This window comes from Echiichthys vipera, assembly GCF_963691815.1.
Source record: "Echiichthys vipera genome assembly, chromosome: 21".
In the NCBI taxonomy this organism is placed as follows: domain Eukaryota; kingdom Metazoa; phylum Chordata; class Actinopteri; order Perciformes; family Trachinidae; genus Echiichthys; species Echiichthys vipera.
The window spans coordinates 17,061,978-17,083,049 of NC_139846.1; the positions used below are offsets into that span (position 1 = coordinate 17,061,978).

The 21,072-nt window shown below is 40.9% G+C and overlaps 1 protein-coding gene across 1 annotated transcript in view; it reads right to left on the minus strand.

The window, feature by feature from the left end:
* The window catches only part of ctnnd2a (catenin (cadherin-associated protein), delta 2a), a gene marked incomplete at both ends in the record, with an annotated part of 219,090 nt that overhangs the window by 30,950 nt on the left and 167,068 nt on the right, over positions 1-21,072 (minus strand). Inside the window, 4 exons of the mRNA XM_083935772.1 lie at positions 5,397-5,547; positions 8,875-9,048; positions 13,748-13,930; positions 16,950-17,067. Coding sequence (XP_083791898.1) covers positions 5,397-5,547; positions 8,875-9,048; positions 13,748-13,930; positions 16,950-17,067 — 626 coding nt within the window. The remainder of the gene's footprint in view (positions 1-5,396; positions 5,548-8,874; positions 9,049-13,747; positions 13,931-16,949; positions 17,068-21,072) is intronic.

Here is a 21,072-nt window from a genome sequence, read left to right on the forward strand (position 1 = left end):
CCCTCCGGTTCCCAGCCAAGTCACCTATGGACTGAGCTACTGCCGCCAGCCAGCTGGTTTTACTTTTGAGGAGCTGTCAGGCTGTCAATCTAGAAATGAAAATCTCATTTTTTATGGGACCTTTAAAGGTGCTACTTGAAATACTAAAAAAATTTGCCTCTGTGCAGTTTTCACTGACCATTTTGGGACCACGGCAGATTCATATATAGGCCGGATCAAATGCGATTATCTGGATTAAAAAATTTGAGCAATTAAAATAATCTCACCTGTTTGGAAACTCAAAAATTTTCACATCCAACTTTGAATTACTGTACATCAATCCCCAGAACTTCATGTTAGGTTATCATGTTCGGAATTTAAATGACTCTTACTGCAGTACCGTTAATTTGCTCTCTTAAATTAATACAGATTTCCGCGCTAATCTCCTTTCAGTAAATACTAATTTTGGTTTGGATTTGGATGCAAACACAACATGTTGGGAACCTTTAGAGAATGGTTGCTGTATTTGAACAAAACACTGTGTCTTTTTGGCATTCCAGTACTGTTCCCAATTCATGTGTGTCAAATTACCATCTGTAAGTAAATGGGGAAGAATTGCACTGACAGACGGTGTAGCAGTGAATGGGAATCATTTATTGCTACACAGGCGTACACTACATTATGCAAATCAAGAACTATGAAGGAGGTGAAATCAGGAGAGCGACAAAAAAACCATTGACAGATGAGAAGAATGATTCTGACATCAATATGCCACTAAATCACATTACAGAAGGCTGGGAATATAAGCATACATATACAGTTAGGTCTTTAGCTTTCAATGCTCTCTCTTCTTATTCTCTCCCGTTTCATCTTCCACCACTATTCAGTATCTCTTGCTCTTTTCCTCTGTACTTCTCCAGCCTTGTGCCTCACATGTCCTCTTCCCTCTTGCTTGTCTCTCGCTGCCATACAGTCAAACAGTGCTTTCCAGAGGATTTGACAATCTGTGTGCCAACGATGATTTTCATCTACGCTCACTCTGCTGAGCTCTCATACAAACTGCCATTCCCTCACGCTGATGCTGCCAAACTTACCGGCACTAACAGCTTATGACACGCTATCGCATAAGTTTAGGAGACAAAAAAATTGGGTTTTCTTTTTTTTTTAATCAACACTCTAGATTAGCCATGCAGAATTATACTATAATTAGATGGAATTTTGATCAGACAATGACAAACTTCTCTGTGAAATCGCTTTGTCGCTTGGGGCTAAACTGTTGTTTTGCAGAAGTGCATGGTGTACAGAAAAAGGTGTTTCACTCAGAGGTTAGTGTCACCGTGGTGAACAAAGCCTGTGAACATGGGACAAATGGGGCGTGTCTCTTAGGAGTGCTGGCCTCTACCTCGTTTCTGTCGACATTTATCAAATCACACCTTGCCACGAGCAAAGGCTTAACCCTGACTGATCCTTCTCCCTTTTCTTCTCCCCTCTCCATTTTCCTTCTTCATCTCCGAGGCTTTCTGTGTTTCTGTGACATTGTGTGTCATTAACTCTGACTGTTGCTTTCTGGCTCGTTACCATGTGGCTGTCTTGACAGAAGTTGATGTGCCAGCTGATTTTGAATGTAAACTAATTATTTATTTTACTGATACTGATGAATTGCATTTGACTTTCTTAATAACGTCTGATAGCTAACTACACTGAGCCAGGTTACCATTGGTGTCTTGTTCCCTGAACATAAGAGGGTTTCTGGTAAAGACAATGCAAATTAGAATCAACAACCCCCCCCCCCCCCCCCCCCCCGCAGCTCCATGCAGTTTCCAGCTACTCTTAGCCCGTTAAGTATGTTTGCCTGTCTGTAAAACCTCAACAGTGTTGATTCATGTAGAAGTTTTTTTAGCCTATAAGATAAAGAGACGGATTTAACAAAGTGGCTGGTGAAACTAAACAATCAAATATCAGTATGAACCAACATCACAGTTTCATAACTATAAGAATTGTTGAAGCTATTATATGTTTTGCATCCAGATTCCTGCACTGTTACCGAGTTAATTTTGGATATCTACAAAATGACCAGGGAGTTGTTGTAGAAGATGAATATCCAATTTGCTAAGAGTGCTGTCGAAAAGTAACCGCAAGGGGTCCAACACTTCAAGATATTCATCCACCCCTTTATGCTCAAGTCAAGGTATAACAAACGTAACTAGCTAATGTAGCGTTACTAAGATGGACCATAACAGTGTAAACAATGTAGTATTTCAATGAGTATATGCAGAACCATCTATTTTCGATATAAAGTAGGCTAGGCTTTTTCCTTCCATAGTGCTGAATAATAAATTCCCTTAGTCAAGGTCACCACAAAGCAAGCGACTGGGGTGCACCGACGGTGCGGTTATTTCATACACTTTCTCAGTCGAGGTCAGTGCAAGCAGCAAAGCAATCTTGAATGAGAACGCCTTCAAAGAGTAACACTCCAGAGGCTTGAAGGGATCCTTCACCAAGGTCTCGAGAACAAGTTCCCATTGAGGGGAGGAGGAACGCATTACCAGGCCTTGCCTCCTGACCCCCTGCAAGAAAATGGGTCTGAGATCTCCTGTTTTTATGGAAAGTATGCAGAGTAAAACGTCTCCTGTCTGTTCTGAGTGGGGACCACAGACACTGCCTTGGTAGAATTGCTTGGTGTAAGTGTCTTGTCCAATCATTCTGTTAAATTGCAACTGCATCGACTCTACGCTTAACAATGCGTTAGGGAGGGGAAGCAGCTAAAAAGCTATGATAACCCATCTTGGCCTTATCCACCGCCAGACCCTCCATAAATAGAAGGCTGGCCCATTAGGGACGAAATGTAAAGCTTGGCTGTAAAGATGCAGTAGCTAACATTGTGTCATTCTGTTTAATCCCTCTCATCCCAAGTTTGGAGATCGTCGAGGGAAAAATAGACACGTGTACACCTCACCTGCGTTAATGTCAAGCCGTATTTTGGTGTATTATCCCCGGCTGTAGAGATAATGCGAGCTGATGACTCAGTGGAGAGCGAGTTCTGCACACCCATTCAATGCAACCTACAGCTGCTGACGTCTAATCTTGGGCAGCGCTTGGCAGGCCTCTCAGCCTGGTGGCTTCTGGATAGCAAACAGTGGTGTGTACCGCCAAATATACAATGGTTGGGTCTCCACGTATTCAGGTACGCAGGTCCTGATTGGCTGGCTACGTTTATGCAACGTGTGCGATCTCTCTCAAGTTCTCTGTTTTCTTGCTCAGGTGTGAATATTTTAAATCAAATCTGCCAACACCTCCCTGATGGTGCCAGCCATGGTTGCTATATTAGAAAGAAGATGTGCATTGCCCCTAATTATTGCTCTCTCTATTATACATCTTAGTTTGCCATCAACCTATCTCTCTTTTAAGTCTCAGAAATAACACTGGAAGAGGTAATCACATGCAAGATTTAAGCCATGTCATCCTGAAGCTGAAGAAGTCAAGCGTGTATCCAAATGAAAATGCCAAACACATTTGAATTGATTTTCCCTGTGAATTTGCAAGTAATTACATTATTCAATCAACCTGTGAGTTTTGATTGCCTTTCTCTCTATATAGCACACATGCATTACAGAGTCTACCTCTCTCTCCATAAATATTTTCCTTTGCGTAGGACGCTGATGGCTATAAAAGACTGGAAGTAAAAAGTGACCAATTACCTCTAGTATCTTAATCAATAAAAGAGCATTTAAATTATTTCCAAATAAACACCTACACTGTTGTCATTTGTTTAACAGCAAATCGAATAACTGTTTTAATAGAGTTAGTATTTGGACTTGTACATTAATTGTATTTCAATTATTCTGACAATGTAAAAGCAAAATGGCTCAGTCAGACTTAATGTAAAGATAGCTGCAACAGCATTTTGCCCTTTAGAATACTACAATACTCAACAACAACAAATCATATTATACATTAAACATTAATTAATTCTACCTGGTTGGTGGCAGGGGAAACAATAATAAACTGCTGTAACAATTCTGTTTGAGTGAATATCAATCCAGTGCATTTAGGTTATAACCGCTTCCATATTTCATCCTCTCATATCAGGCAGTTTGCATGTCACAGTTAGTTCAGATCTTTTCAGAGGAACAAAAACCTAAACTAATGCACCAGCCAAGGGTTTCTACACCACCTAACTTTATATTCAACTGACTTGCTGATACATCTGCAGGTGCACTGAAGAATGAAAAACAAATTGACAAACAAACCTAAACAAAAATCATTCAAGCCAGACTGATAAGCGTCTTTGTGTGAAGGCTTCAATTATCCTGTAATCTGCCGCTGTGCGCCAGACAGACCATCGCAGAATGGGCGTGTTGAGCTTTGCCGGCGGCATTCCTTGTTGTTCCTACAACACAAGGGCAGAAAAACCCAGAGAGGCTCCAGAAGCCCCTCTCCTTAGACTGAGGGTAGCAGGGTTGCCATAGAAACCACTGAGCCCACCAGGAAGCCGATATATTCAGAGATACCAGGGACAGGAAGGGGTGCTGTCAAATGCAAATATACTGTACACACACATACAGTACACGCGCAGAAAGAAACACTTGTGCACACACACGATCACACAAACACACGCACACACACACACACACACACAAACACACACCCACACACACACACACACACACACACAAACACACACACACAAACACACGCACACACACACACACACACACACACACACACACACACACACACACCTCTGAAAATAATATCCACAATACCATGACACTGACCTGAATAAAAATGAGTAAAGTATCCCTTTAAATTATATATGTAAAATGACTTCCCCCAATACTTAAAATAGAAAAAGAAAACTAAATTGCAATAGTAGTACAAATTTAGATCACATGACCACATTTAAAGCCTCATTTAAACTTTTAGCTCATTATATACACTTGATCCTGGTCTGTGATTACCAATTAATGGTCTCAATTAGTGAGACAATGTATTGGGTCTAATGGGGTGGGGGGGGCATAACAAGTTATCCTTCTTCTTTCTTCAAAGGGGGTAATAACAAAAGAAGCTGGAGAACCACTGCCATGAGGCGACTCTGGCATTAACATTAAATTACTTCTAATAGGAGCAACAGGCTCTAGGCTCTTTACCTTTGTATACTCTGAATGAGAACAGTGTGGCAGGAACAGACCACACCGGAACAAGAATGCAGAAAGGTGAAAATGGGCTTCAGGTTGCTCTTCACAAGCAAACAACAGAGGCTGCAACTGAGCACAACACGGCAGGTGTCCAAATGTTGTGTAACTTTACAGAGAATACAAAATGACTGTGATCCATACAATGATTTCATTTAACACCTGGGGTGATGTTTCTACCACAAAATATCCTCTCTGGGAACGGTTTTCATCAGTACTCACCAATGAGCTCCTTGTTCCTGATGTCAAGGGCCATATTTCTTAGAGCAGTGGCGACGGCACACACCACCTTGTCATTGTCTATCCTCAGTAACTCCACCAGGATGGGAAGGCCTTTCTCCTTACGCACAGCAGCTCGGATGTACACTGACCACTGATGGGGAGAAATCAGGGGAAGATAGTTATACGGAATTGTTATAGTATTTCATATTTATCTATTTGTACTTCATAAAAACAACGTTTATTGCCAAGCCAATAATCATTATTGTGAGTCTGATAAATAGCAAACGTGGAATGCATGAATAGTAGCCTTGCAGTAGTAAAAAAACAATCCCATCGTACATATGTGGTGTTAATGTACTTCATAACAGAAAGATTGTGTGGATTTTGTGACGTGCTATTGACAGGTTTGTTTTACCTTACTTGGTTGTCCCTGTGGCCTTTTCTGTGCATTTTTATAACTGAACTGTGTTATTGTCACTTTGCTGACTATTTTCTTTTCTTCTCGCTCTATCTTTAAAAGACCAAGAGATTGTGAATGAAGTGGTTGCGGTAGGAAAAAGGGACATATGAAGTACAACGGACAAGGTTGAGTGGGAGACATTGTTTTCGGGGTCATTATGAGAGGGGCTGAGGCATTACACTGAGTCACAAGTGATATATTGTAAGAGGGAGAATTACATGAACCACGGAGGAGCGTTTTGAGCTTGGAGACCACTCAATCCTCACTCAATATCTATCAAGGTATGCTTAAATGGACTACTCGACCCTAAATGGGTCAAGTTGTGCTGTCTTGTGGGTTAACTGTAGAGGACTGGGGATTTGCTAAACAGCACCCTAGAATAGATATTAGTCAGAGGCGCGTAGGGCTGTGGATTGTTTGATAATATTTGGTACCGATTCCGATACCTTGAATTAAATACCACAATGACTACCTCATAGCCTAATAATTAGACTAACTATTTCATGTAAAAATTCAGTCTCCTTAAAGCGAAAGCTAGTTATGCAGACAGTTTGTGATTGTGAATGACAAGTGGTATTAATTACAAAACAAACATCACTCACTCACGCAAGCACACACTCACTCAATCACTCACTCACTCATTCACTCACTCACTCACTCACTCACTCATCTTCAACCGCTTTTCCCTATTGGGGTCGGGGCAAAACAAACATGTTGCATTTCATTAAAACATCACTTTGGACTTAATATAACAGAAAAAAACAACTACATGTGGTTCACCTGTTAAGACGTAACACCCTTTCAAAGTATGATTTCCGGGTCCAATGCTCCGTTGAAACAAAACAGACACAACAGCCGAACATGTGAACATTTACGCTCACCTCTAACGTCAACTAGACACCGTTTTCATCAATGAAAAAGAGGTAAAATGACAATTATGTTGTTTTTTAAAAACTCAGATCTGTTCAAACGACGAGAACACGGCACCGCTGCGTTGTAGAAAAACGAGGCTTGGACCCGCTTGGATCGAGAAATCATATTTTGAAAGGGTGTTACGTCACGACTTAACAGCCGTATTTTAATAATGCCAAGGCCACGTGCCCAATATGAGTGAATGCTCTGGTGTAAGTGTGTGTGCGCAGTTAGTGAGTGAACAAGTGTGTCAGGGAAACAGCAGACTGTCAACGCACATAATGTTCATTACTCTGGATGCCGCTTATCCAAAAGAGAGAAAAAAGAAAGCGATTGCGGATCTGTTTAACCGGATCCCATTATTAGACCTAAGAGTTTTTTAAGCTACACATGCTGCCGTCTGCCACCCGGAGCAGAACAGAGAGCTGCTGCTCGAGCAGCACTGAATCATGAGCGTTGTAGAGTGGCTGCAATCAACTCCAGCGGGTGAGTTGCAGCTGGAACACGACGCACGGTGTAATCCCGTCCTCTCACTCTGTAGTATGCCCCATTAACAATGCTAATTAGGGAAGCTACCAAAGGATTTTTTCATCTCTGAGTGGCTGGCTATTACTATAAAGTAACAATATTTGGCACTGTTTTCATAATTTTTTCCCCAACACCAAGTAGGACAGTCAGCCCTATGTGAAGCTAATATAGGCTGTGAAGAGAATAATTTTCTAGGGTATGTTAAGGTTAAAACAGATTTTCTTGAAAAGCCAAAATGGGAAAACTATGGTTCATATAATCATTTAAGGAAATAATTCACCCTCGGAGGGAAATGAGCTTAGTTATCGGAGTGTAGAGTGTGCCAGCAGTACGCCACACAGTTAGCACTATTCTCAAAGTCAGAAGAGGGAGCTTGCTTAGAGGACACACACACACACACACACACACACACACACACACACACACACACACACATACACACACACACACACACACACGCACACACACACACACACACATACACCCACCACACACAAACGTGAGGCCCCAAAATAGAAAATGTGATTTCCTGAAGGGCACCTGCCCCCTTCATTTACTCCTTTTTCATTTTCTTTCTCTAGCCTCCTCTTCTATTTCGCTTGGGGTCTTTGTCCATTCCAAGACCAAAATCAGATACACACAACTCACTTTTCAAGACCACAGAGACATCCCCCTCAACCACAGTGTGCTTCCCTGTCTGTAACTCCCTCTGGAGTTTAAGTTTTCACATACAGCAAAAGCGGTGTTACCTCATGACTGAGCATTTATTGACCACGTAAACATTTCCATTAACATTCAGCGTATTTACAACCATCAATGTCTGCTACAGTTTCCCAAGGCCAGTCCAAGGTTACACCCACACACTTTCTGCCTTTTACCCTTATATATACACCTCACTCAATACTAAAGCTGCCTTTACCAACACTCCAATATGACCACATGACCTATACAATATTCCCATGTAGCTATTTCCATCAGCAGCTGCTGTTGATCCCTGGCTCTACTCCCTTGTGTGTTTAGGCCTGGTGACTTTACATTATTACAGAAATGACATTGCTGCTGAACAATATTATATACTATAGAACACATAAAAATGTGTGATTGTTCTGGGAATATTTCAAAGTCAGCAGGGTGGGATGTGAGCAATAGAACATTATTCCAACTGATTGAGTCTTTGAGCTGTTTATCTTCTGTAAAGCTTTGACCAGGGGATCAGCTATGACGATAAATGTTTGCTTGCACACGCCAAACCTGCCTTATATATTAACCCTTTGGCTCATGAAGGATCCCTTCTTTTCATACTAACGGACAATTCAATGATTATAAATACACATATACATTTACAATTGTTCCGTGTTTTCCTGCTCTGTTAAAAATAGAAATACAAGGATTACAAGAGCAGTGTGAGCTTCTGCATCAACAGTAATACAGTCATACATGCTTAAGGTAAAAACACCAGTGCCTGAATGTGGTTTACACTTTATTTACATGGTTAGATTCTGGGCTCTGAAAATATTTTTGTGTGACAAAGAAGTGAAGAAATAAGAGTTTGAGAAACATTTAGGATCTAGCCATTACCTTCCAGCTGCCTGCGGCCAGGTTCTGCAGAGCCCCAGCTGCTCCCTCCAGGGTGTCGGGATTGGAGCATTCAGACAGCAGGGTGAGGTAGGGCTTGACAATGGTGGGGTGCCATAGCATCTGAACCCCTTTGGGGGGCTCTGCTGTGTCCGGAAAGGGTCCCACCCCATCCCACTGTGAAAGAGTGGGACAGATTTTTATTTTTTACGTTAACTTATATGAATGATGAGGTGGTTGAGTGTACACTGTAAACTATTTTCCAGTGTGTTTCAACGTGGACCACACCAAGCTCTGTGATGTCACGTGGTCCTGGAGTACGCCTGTACATCACTGCAGCAAGATGAGAAGTTAAACCAGTGAAGCAGTGAATTTCAAAGATGCAGAGAGCGCTGTTCATTTGGTTTCCCCACTCTCCCCATTTGCTTTTGGGAATTCATCTCATACCTGCAAAATCCATGATAGAAAGATATCTGTGGATGAGAATTGCCATGTGTTCAAGTGCATGCATTACAACATCTCCACCCACTATACCATGACCTATTAAAAAGTCACCTGCTATGTAGGAGAGGATGGTGATGGAGGGAAATGTGGGGAAATGCAAAAAAATAGAATAGAAATTCCTGTCAAAACAGAGACTATGAGAAAATGTTCACTCCTACATTTGCTTTGAGAAATACATTTAAAGCTCCACACCGCTCTTCCCCTTTACCTCCATCCTCCTCCAGTCTCTTGATGTTTGAACCCCTTTGTTGAGTGACATGCCCACACCTCTTTCACATAGACACGAACTCACAGCTAACTATTTTCTTTCTCCTCTTTTATTTCTATTTCTCTCCTCTCTTTTCTCTCCTGCTTGTCATTAATATCTTGTCCCCCTTTTCTCTTTTGTTGATTCTCCCCACATTGACTTCTCTCTCTCTCTCTTGCCTGCTTGCCTCCCTTACTCCCTAATTTCTTATTCTATTTCCATCCTTCTCTCTCCAGTTCTCAGTTTTTCCTCTCCCTATCGACCTTCTCGGTTTCGCTCCACTGCTTCCCCTCCTCCCCTTATTCTCAAGGTAAACTAGGCTAGCATGGGTCTTGAGAGAGGTGCTGTGGAGTGTGTGTGTGTGTGTGTGTGTGTGTGTGTTTGTGTGTGTGTGTGTTTGTGTGTTTGTCTTTTTATCTATACATAGATTCTCTGATCATAAAATCAAAGGCGTCTTACAGTTTGAAGTGTGTAGAAGCACAATAACAAGAGGCATCAACTCTTTCACAGAAGAGTACTTTCTATTGCCTAGAGACATCCTACACACTAAATCTGAATGTAAAATGTTAATTCGAAACTCTCTACAGATTTTATATATTAAAAATTTTCAAATTTATTTGCTTCAGTTGGAGAAACTCGTTTACATGCAGAATTTACATGATTTAAAAAAAAAAAAAGGTGAATTCTATATCATCTATTTAAATAATATTAAATCTATCCTGTATCTGCAGGGGTATAAATAGTAAAAAAAAAAAAAAAGAACGTAATACATTCACATTAGAGTTATCTGGTCAGACAGCTTTATACCAACATAGTTATGCATTTATCAAGTGAGAACAGGAGATGATCTGCCACCCGTGTTGTAGTTCTGGGGCATAAATGTGAAATGTTATACAAGTCAGCTTAAATTACATCAAACAAATAACTTGTGCTGTTTTTAAAGTTAGGTTTGCTTCAAGCATTTTCAAGACACAGCTATTTTGAAACAAAGCAGAAACAGAGAGCAAAAGCCTGTGTGTGTGTGTGTGTGTGTGTGTGTGTGTGTGTGTGTGTGTTTGTGTTTGTGTGTGTGTGTGTGTGTGTGTGTGTTTGTGTGTGTGTGTGTGTGTGTGTGTGTGTGTGTGTGTGCGTTGGTGTGTGTGTGTGTGTTTCAGTATCCATTAGAAGTGCTTAGGTCCACTTCAAGCTTCCGTGTTGCCCCATGGCTTTTCTGTCTGAACCTCCAATAAATGATTAAGGAGACTACATTACTGTCTAACTGCCTGACTCACTCAGTATCTCTATCCGTCTCACTTTCCCTCCTGCCTGGTTTCTTCCCTACATCATTTACCTGTCTCTCTCTCTCTCCCTCTCACTCTGACCCAGTCTTTTGGCTCCTACCCAAGCAGCAACCGCCAGGTTTGACAAATTAAACTGATGCGGGAGTGCCAAAAACTGCAACTTTATAGCAGAAATAAACACGTCTGATTTCCCTATTCAAAGTTATGCAGGATTAGGGTTGCGACTGCTTTGAGTGGCAGGTGGCTGCTGTCACAGGTTGCAAATGTTAGCTGCTAGCTGCTCTGCATCTGCTCTGCTCCCCTCACCAACACCTCAGCTTTCGGCCGTGTTTTTGGTGTTGGTGCATGAATACTAAACTGACTTGATGGACACATGGGTTTGTTGTCTTTTAAGGGGTGGGGGGTGGGGTATCTCTACATCTGACTAATAATATGGCTTGCTGTGAGTTTAATTGGACTAAAGGATCTTCCAAAAAAAAAGTATGCACTCCAGTTTATTTTATGCTGGCCCCCAGCATGCTGTTACCCCTGGTGCTGCGATTTGCGCTGCCTGAATTGTAATTGATATATCCACTAAGCAGCTCAGTCTACAGGCTGTCGCCCTCAGTTTTCTTCCCTGGTGAAGTAGTCGCCAGAGACATTGAGAGCCACCCACTCTGAGCTTAATTTTCGCTCTTTAAAAACCTATAAGTGACGTCAGGGAGACTACATCCATTATTCATACCGTCTATGCTCCTACCCTTCTTTCTCTTTTAGATTTTTAGATTTTTTTTATCTTTTATTGACTTTATTAGAGAGCAGATAGATATATCGGAAAGCAGGGAGAGAGGGGGGATGACATGCAGCTAAGGGCCATGGGTCAGGCACACTCAAGGGTGCCCCAGTTCCTACCCTTCTTTTTAAGTCTGCACCTGCCTGTAACTCAAAGTGTCTAGGTTCCTCCTACTTGATCCCGTCTGCATCCGGCTCTGTCTGTCTTACTGTCTATCCCTCAATGTGTACCAGAAAAAGAAGTAAATATGCATACAGAACACATATAGGCTAGAGTTCTACTATCCAACCTGAGTCAGACAGGTTCTGACAAAGTATTGGCCAGGTGGGATTCAGGTTTGGTATTTCTCTCTTCCTTCTCTTCTTCTTCTCTGTCTGTGCAATGGTCTGTGTTTGTGTGTGTTAAAATGCCCATTGGGAAGTGGGAAAGAGACACAGTGTAGCCAATGAGTTGAATTAGCCTGGGGAGCCAAAGGAAGTAATGGATGAAATAAAACAAAAACATAGCTCTGGGCCTCGGGTTTGGTTTCGGTCTCAAATACTCATCCAGTTAAGTGTGGCTGGGTCTTAAGTATGCAACTACAGGCTATATTTTTGTCATGGATAATTCTAACACACATGCTCACAACCTATAGTCCAAGCGCTCTGCAGACTGGTTAAGGTAGGTGTTGTGTCAGTGAAGTCCACCAAAGAGTAGACAGCGAGGAAGAGGGAGAGTCAAACCGAACTGAGAATGGTGAAGATTAAATGAGAAAAGTTAGGTTCAAAAGTTTCAAACACATAAAATGTGTTCATGAAACAGCCAAAAAATGGGCTTGTGAGACAGTACATTATAAACTAAGCTAATACTTTTACACTCAGCTTGCATAATACTGTGATTTCCATCTTTGTTTTTTTATTATTTATCACACATGTCTCTGTTGAATACACGACTGCTCCAGCCACTCACACTGCGTTCCTGCTTTATAATGAAAGTGGTCTTTTTTATTTTGCACACTGTGTACCCACCAATGGGGGACACATGACAGTAAAAACCAGAACAAACAAGTGGAGAAACAGAATCAATGCAGATGTTTCCAAACAATGTCCCCGGGGCTACTTGGTGCTGGGTGATATTCCCTATAATACTGATTATTGTGATATTTTTAGTCTATATCGCAAAAAACTATATATATATCTCGATATTTAGAAATCTCGAAAACACTTCATAGATGCTCAATTTAAGATTTGCATGCAAAAAGTCACACCAGCATGATGATTCCAGTAGCCCCTGCAACTTATGTCTGCATTAAAACATTCTTGTTTATATTAACTACCATTGGAACAATTTTAAACTTGCACTTGAAAACACAAGTTAAATTTAACAAACTAGTATGTATTCAAACCAGGCTGCACAAACATAGGCTTTTAACAGCTGTTCAATGAAAACATTTCTGGAAATGCGTACTTATTTTCCTATTTGCTTTAAGTCTGAACCAGGCTTGAGGTACGGACACTAGTAGCTGCGTATAAAACTGGCTTTGCCACTTTTTTTCCGCTCTCTAGACACTTTCACTGCTTCCTGTTACCCTCCAGATTCAAACATGTTACTGTCACGCACAGTCCCCCACGAGAGCCGTCTGGACAGGCAGGGAAGTGTGGCTCAAAAAAAATGACATGACAATATATACTCAGTGTTTGCGATATAGTCATTCAATACATTCCGCGTTGAACAAACCGCAATATATCGCGTATATTCAATACATTGAGTATATTCGATATATCGCCCACCCCTAGGGTCACTGAATATTTTCAGTATTAACATCATGTGAATCATTTGCAGTAACATGATCCCAACCCTACTGAACACCTATGGGAGATTTTGGACTAGAGCGCTCTCAACAATTATCATCAAAACACCAAATAAGGGAGAGTGGAGTTCATTAGAACTCCAGTAGAGTAGCACAAACCTGTACAATATATTCTAGTTTCCGAACACCACAACACTTTTTATTTTTCATTTACTGTGCCCATTCCATCCATCTATATCTCTATTATTTCCTTGTCTCATCATCTCCTCTATCCTTGTCCTTACCTGATCGGCTCCCTTCTTTTTCTTCTTCTTCTTGCCCCAACAGCCAGAGCTCTCTCCGTCGCGGCCGTTGGCATCACAAAGCAGGCCGTCCAGCTCTTCCAACCCCCCCTGCTGGCCATGGGAGGTCTCGGCAGCCAAACGGTACGACAGGTTCCTCAGGATGCAAACACAGTTCTCTACAGTCTGGACATTAAGAGAGTCGGGAGAGATGAAGAGAGGCAGGAGGAAGAGAGGGTGGGGGAGAAGGAAGAAGAGGTGAAAAAATAAGAGGTGTGAATGAATAAGGTGAGAAAGTTGAGGTGGGGGGGTTTTGTTAGATGCCATTTAGTGAAACATCTCGCTTGAAAACACAGAGCAAACTTTGTCAAAGCATACTAATAAAAAACGCCCACTCTCACACTTTTACACTATTGGCCTTCCACCCCCGCCCACAAACCAGACAGACGGAGAGAGTTAGAGACAGAACAGAAAGAAGAGAGATTATCTCCCAGGTAATACGCTTCCGTTAGCTCTGACTTTGAAATGAGATTAAAAGAAACTCAGATAAATGAGGAAAAATGACAAGCCCAATATATTGTATCACACCCCATTACACACCAAGCTCAGAGGCGAACCCGCCAGCCGAGGACTGTATGAGTGTATCTGCATGAGAGCAAACTAATTCCTACAGTGTGTGGTGTCTATGCTAAATGTGTACTTTCAGTGAGTGTGTGTACTTGGACGTGTGTGCTTAGTATCCCTGAGAAAGGGGAGTCAACAGAGTGGAAATTAATAAAGATAAATCATCAATCTTCGCTCTGTCCGACCATTGGTTTACACAAAAACAACTAAGGAGTGTAATTGAACAGCCTCACGAGATGCAACAAAGAAAACAATGTCTCACTTCAGCGAGCTGCAGTCATGTTTGAAATTCTATTCACATGCTGTAGAAATTCCATTTTTATTTACAAGTTACTTTGACATTTCATGTTTTGATTTGTTATTTCACATGTATTCAGTAGCCTGTTCCTTTCAGCTGCATGGTATAGGGAAAAAAAAGACTCTTGATTATAGTTTTAAAATGATTTTCTGCTATGTCTTGTCCGAACAAGGTCAGGAGTCAGGGTCAGTTACCAAATAACAGCCCTACAAAAGAAATTCCAGCCTTACTAATTGTATAAGAATCTAAAAAACGTACATTTATGAGACCACAGCTATTTCTGTATAACATTGCTAGAATCTGCTTTTCCATAACACTTTTCTGGGACACTAGACGACATAAATAATGGACCTGCCGTAGACATCTCCCTGCAATAGCATCCGCATTTAAAGGGGACATATTCTTCTCATTTTCAGGTTCATATTTGTATTTTGGGTTTCTATTAGCAGATGTTTACATGCTTTAATGTTAAAGAATACATTATTTTTCTCATACTGTCTTTCTGAATCATAGACTGTGTACAAAGATTGACGATGCGGCTCCACTTCCTCCTGCTGTACAAGAGTGACACAAAAATATCCTGGATAAAGGAGTCGCCATGTTGTAATTTTGCAACCAGAGTCTGTGCAGTAGGGATCAGGCGGTATCATCGAAGTGATGTCCGTACACCAACCTGACCAATGAGCGTTGATTAAGGCTGTCTTGAAATGACCGTAAATGACAAAAACAGTCTCTGAGAAAAAAATGATTTGAAGTGTAATTTGAGTTTTGAGTTTGGCGAATGTCCCATTCTCTAACATGGAGGGGGTGGGACTTATGGACTATGCTGCAGCCAGCCACCAGGGGGCGATCAAGTTGCTGGCTTAACTTTTGGTAATCCGTCAAGCCGTCCATCTTCATATACAGTCTGAATATACAATACCTGTATTCCCCTTCTGTCTGAAATGCTCTGTTTTAGCGCATTCCTCTTCAAGCCTCTCTCTCGAAAAAGTCCATCTCGAATTTGTCATCATTCCCGGGTCTTCTTTATCTACTCTCGTTTTGCAGGCAGGGAATGCAGCACTTTCTACCCATATACAGTATAGTATAGTTGTGACATCGCAACTGTGCAGACGTCCTGATGCCTCGTTTAAATGCACAGTTTCTCTATACAGGCTACGTGTATTTCTCTGTTAACTGAGCATTTTGATACTTTCACAGTATTTATATAGCACCTCAACCTTCTTTATAAGTATACGGGCACATGTTTTTTAAACCATTCCTGCTGGGACCGATGTCTTTAAAAAATAATGTGCTCAAAGTATCGCTAAAGTGGAGCTACTAGATATCAATCATATGTTGTTGACTGATTGAGATCTATTTTGTAGTAAGTATTATTAATGATGGATCAGATTAGTTTTGCCAGATAAGCAGAGAGTGTGAAGAGGTAGTCTCGACAACGCAGGTGTTCAAAAAAGAAGAGGAAAAGGAAGTACACAAGGCTAATGAAATTTCAACAGTGACCACGTACTGGTTCACCTGCCAATCAGTCTTTGTTACAATAGCCACAGCAGTAGTCCTCTGGTGACTGCAGTCAGATGGTGGAGAGGGGCGGGCGGTTAAGCAGTGATTAAGGATGGCCATTTAGAGAGGCTGGGAGACAAGGAGACCTTGGGAAATCAGCCATCCAAGACACTGTTTATGTAGTATTGACAGCCCCTCCACCCCCAACCCCCCAACACACACACACACACACACACACACACACACACACACACACACACACACACACACACACACACACACACACACACACACACACACACACACACACACAACTGTATCATGAACACACGTACCACTCCACACAAACATGAACATGTTCTTACGCAGAAAGACACAGTGAAGTGAACATAAACCCACTCAACTTTGACTACTGCCAGAGCTAAATTGGCAGCAAGAGGTGCTGCAACACTTTAAATTTAAGAGCTTTAATTTGCCCTAAATAAAACATGTTGATGAACTGCACGCTCCTTGAAAGCTAAACTTTGTCTTGCTTGTGGCTGCTGGCAGTGGGAGGTTGAGCCATTGTTTATTATTATTATTATTATTAGTAGTATTATTATTAGTATTATTCATCTCCTGTGCAGTGAGAAGATTTCCCCCCTTTGACTTTGTCTACAAGTCTTGCAGTCTAACCTAATGATTTAGTTTGAAAAACACGAGTATGAATGAATTTTTGGAGGCACTCATGCACATTACATAAACACAAGCAAACGGACACAAACACACACGCACACACACCTTGCTGTCGATCTCATTGCTGCCCAGAGAGGACTGGATGACGTAGAGCAGAGCATCTGTCAGGCCGTCACACTCCCTCATCCTTCGTCTTGCCTCTTCACCTGCTGAGCTCACATTCCTGCAAAACACACACACACACACACACACACACACACACACACACACACACACACACACACACACACACACACACACACACACACACACACACACTGGTCAGATCATGTGTTTGTCTGTATGTTTGTATGAGGAGAGGAGGTAAGATACAGGCAGAAAGATGAAAGAAAAAAAAGAAAGCTGGTAATGAGAGAGCGGTGCAGAGAGAGAGAGTGAGAAAGAGAGAGAGAGAGAGAGAGAGAGAGAGAGAGAGAGAGAGAGAGAGAGAGAGAGAGAGAGAGAGAGAGAGAGAGAGAGAGAGAGACCATGGAACCTGGCAGCTTTCTCTAAACTAAACAATTGAAAAGGGACCATTAAAATTCTAGATACATCTCAATCTATGCCCCGAAGGCTCGCTTCAATTTAAAGCACTTGACTTGAGTCCAAAAAAAAGAGAGGGGGAAAAAAGCGGCTTTAGCCTGACAGTTGGTTCCTAAACTTCACAGCCAACACTCGCACAACCAATGCTGCTTTGATATTTTGACAATATTGTACCATTTATTATTAGCAGCTTTGCCAATACGACACACATAAATAATGAATAGAATTTTAATTGAACTGGAGGTGCATGTGGTGGGTGGTGTTGGGTTGGATTTGTCTGGGTTTCAACATAAAGCTGTCTGTGATACAGATGCACTCAGTCCCAGATATGGACTCATTTCCCTATGTCAGTACAATAAATATGAAACTGAAGTGTGGGGGATGAGATGTATTGAATATTGTATTTCCTTTCCTCAACACAGAAATGACTGGGTCATACAACATTATCCATTGACCAGAGCATAACAATGTTTATGCTGCAGTGAACTGACTCTACAGGCGTTCATTATGATGCTGTATGATTTATGTCAATTCATTTGTAAAAAAAAAAAAAACCCATTAACATAAACTCAAGTTGGCAAATACTATTCAAATCTGAACAGAAAAGTGATGAAGAAAAGAAATTAGAGCTGCAAAGATTAATCAATTATTCAAAAAGGAAAATTAATCTCTAACTATTTTGTTGATTGATTGATCGGTTTGAGTTACTTTTGTTTATTATTTTATTTTTTAAAAGTGATTCAAGCTTCTTGGATTTTCAATATTGTGAGGGTTTTTCACTTCTCTGTGACATTAAACTGAAAGTGCTCGAGTTGTGGAAGACATTTGAGGATGTCATCTTGGACTTTGAACACTGGTCGACATTTTCATGTTGCTATAAAGACAAAATAACAGTTAAGTTTGATCTCAAAACACAGGCAACTCCATACACAGCTTTTCTCTCAAAGGTCCACCGACAGCTTAATAACTCCCACAGTCAATCTCCTGCTCAAAAACTAAAACAAACATTCACTGAAGTATAAAAGCAAGAACTGTTTCTAAGTCAGTACAGAGTGTACCTCTGTGTGGATCATGCTGTAGCCAGCCTTTAGGGAAATCAATATTAGAGAAATAGCAGGCATAGAGTTGTATGTGTGTAAATACCAAAGACACACATTTATACACATAGTCTTAAAATCTCATCGCTACAACCACTCAATATATTTCCTCAGCGCAGACACAATGTGCAAAATCAATTCTGTTCATAGTGTTGATAGAAGGAGAGAGTGGTGTCCACTAAAATTGTTATATTAAACAATATTGTCACTATTAGTGTCGTTGTAGAGTGGGACTGCGTTGCTCAAGGGAGGCAGGTACACCAAGGTTATTACTACAGTACAATACTCGAGTGGTCGTATTGTAGGATAGTTGTCGAGGTCATGAAAACCTGATTGTGATGTTTACTACTTGGCTGCCTCAGTATTCATTTCTATGCTGCTTTTGACTGACAACGGGTCAATTCATTACTGAGGGACCCAATGCGACTTAGTGTTTGGACTTTACCCAGTAGTTTTAAACATCTCTGTGATTTGCACAAAGGCTAATATTATGTGGCCTTGTGGCTGTATTACGAAGGTTATCACACCACAAAGCAGTTTCCTGGTTGAGTCTAGTTTGCAAATACAATGCTTTATAATCCCATTCCATTATTGCTTTAAGCTACAATATAACTGTGTCACAGATTTTACGTTTTGTTTATCTATATATATTGGCTGGTTGTTAAACACTGAACCTTTAATTAAAGGACAATACTGCAATCAACCTCCATTATGCTACATTTCCAATAAGGGGATATGGTGCACAGCTGGCAAAACAGAGAGCAAAAAGTCAAAAAAATTAACAAACCAATTATTGAAGTTTGGCAACACAAGTTTAAACATCTTTTTTTAAAGATGAAATGTCAAAACAAAACCGACAATAGAGGCGTGAACAAGGAGAAAACATGATGGTATGAATGAATAAATGCATCCATCACATTGGCATTATAAAGAGATCACAGCTGTTTCACCAGTCTATGAGATGAGGTCAATCATTCATTGTACTGATGAGAAAGGGAGAAACGATTCGAGAGTGAGGAAGATACAAGGACTCAATTAAAAACTTCAGGAGAAGGTCAAGTCATTTTCACCCGCTTTGAATGCTAATGGGCAAACAAGCACAAACCTGCTTAGCAGAGACAAAATTCTCTGTCAAGTCGATATAAAGCAGAACAGTGAATACACTTCCTCTTGACAAATGTTTAAGTACCTAAGACAGGAGGTAGGTGGGTCTCAGCCAGGAATATGCTGACTTCAACTGAGATTCCCATCAAGTTTTTATCCGATAACTTATCACTGGTGGAGGTGAAGGTGCCTGGCTGTGCAACATAAATGTTTAACTTTCACAAAATGGTGATGTTTGCCAGTATTGATGTACACTGCCGGGACAGAGTGAGAAAAGGCCTTTGCTTCTGTTGTATATAGATTGGAAGACAATTTAATTTCACTTGAAGGTGCTTTCATTGATGGACCAACATTTGGCGAGCTCCTTTTTCTTTATTGTTAATCCTCCCCCACTACTACACAGAAAGAGCCCTATCTAAAGCAAGCATTACTTCTTTGTTTTCTCTTTATGTGGATAACGATCAAGGCAGTTTGACAAATTCCAAATACTGTATGTTATTTTTATGTTAAAGCTAACTAGTTTTGCATAGCCAGACAGTATCATGGGAGCTCAGTTCTTTCAAGCCTGGGTTAAACTAAGACTGCATTCTGCATTTGCATGCTATATTGTTGCCCAAATTGTATTCTACGCAAAATAAAAATTTAAGATATGAATAGTCTGAGTTGACATTTTCAGAACAGCAAAGTTGTTTTTTTTCAGTCAGAATATTATAAACACAAACCAATGTAACCCCTTCAAATGGTGCATTCATCCAATCGGGTGTGGAAAAGGTTAATTTTGTTGACTGATCCATGGCCTAACTAAAAAACAACTATGATAAATATTACAAATACAAACATTAGATATTTGTGTGAAAGCCTGTCATAACTAGCGTAGGAATTCTTGAAGTCACAGTGACCTTTGACTACCAAAATTTTAATCAGTTCAAGGTGATATTTGTGCCAAATTTGTGGAAAATCACTCCAGGGGGGATGGATGGATGTAGAAACGGACGGAAAGACTGAAAACATAAGGCCATGGCTTTTGCCGACGCAGAGTCATAAAGAGTGAGGCCAGATCAGAATGGAATTCTTTGAGGTTTGTATAAAAGAAAGCAATTCTGTAGACTTTTACGTCAAATAAAAGGTTCAAGGTCCCTACAGCCTACGTTAGTTACTGAAATTCCAACCAGATTCCTGTGCAATCTTTAAAATACATAGAAAACGATTCTGTTATTGGCTTTATAATTATGTCATGTCCATAACTACACTGGCTGCCTGTGTCTGTATCTGCGTGTGACCTTACCAATGTGCACATGTGCTCCTTATTCTAGTGGTTCTTAAATGAAGCATGACATATTGTGCCTTTCTGCAACACGCCTTTCCTTCTGTGCTAGTTACTCGCAAACACAGCAAGGGCAGAAAATAGCCTGCTAATGTTTTTTTGGGTGTAATGTGTCCTCGGG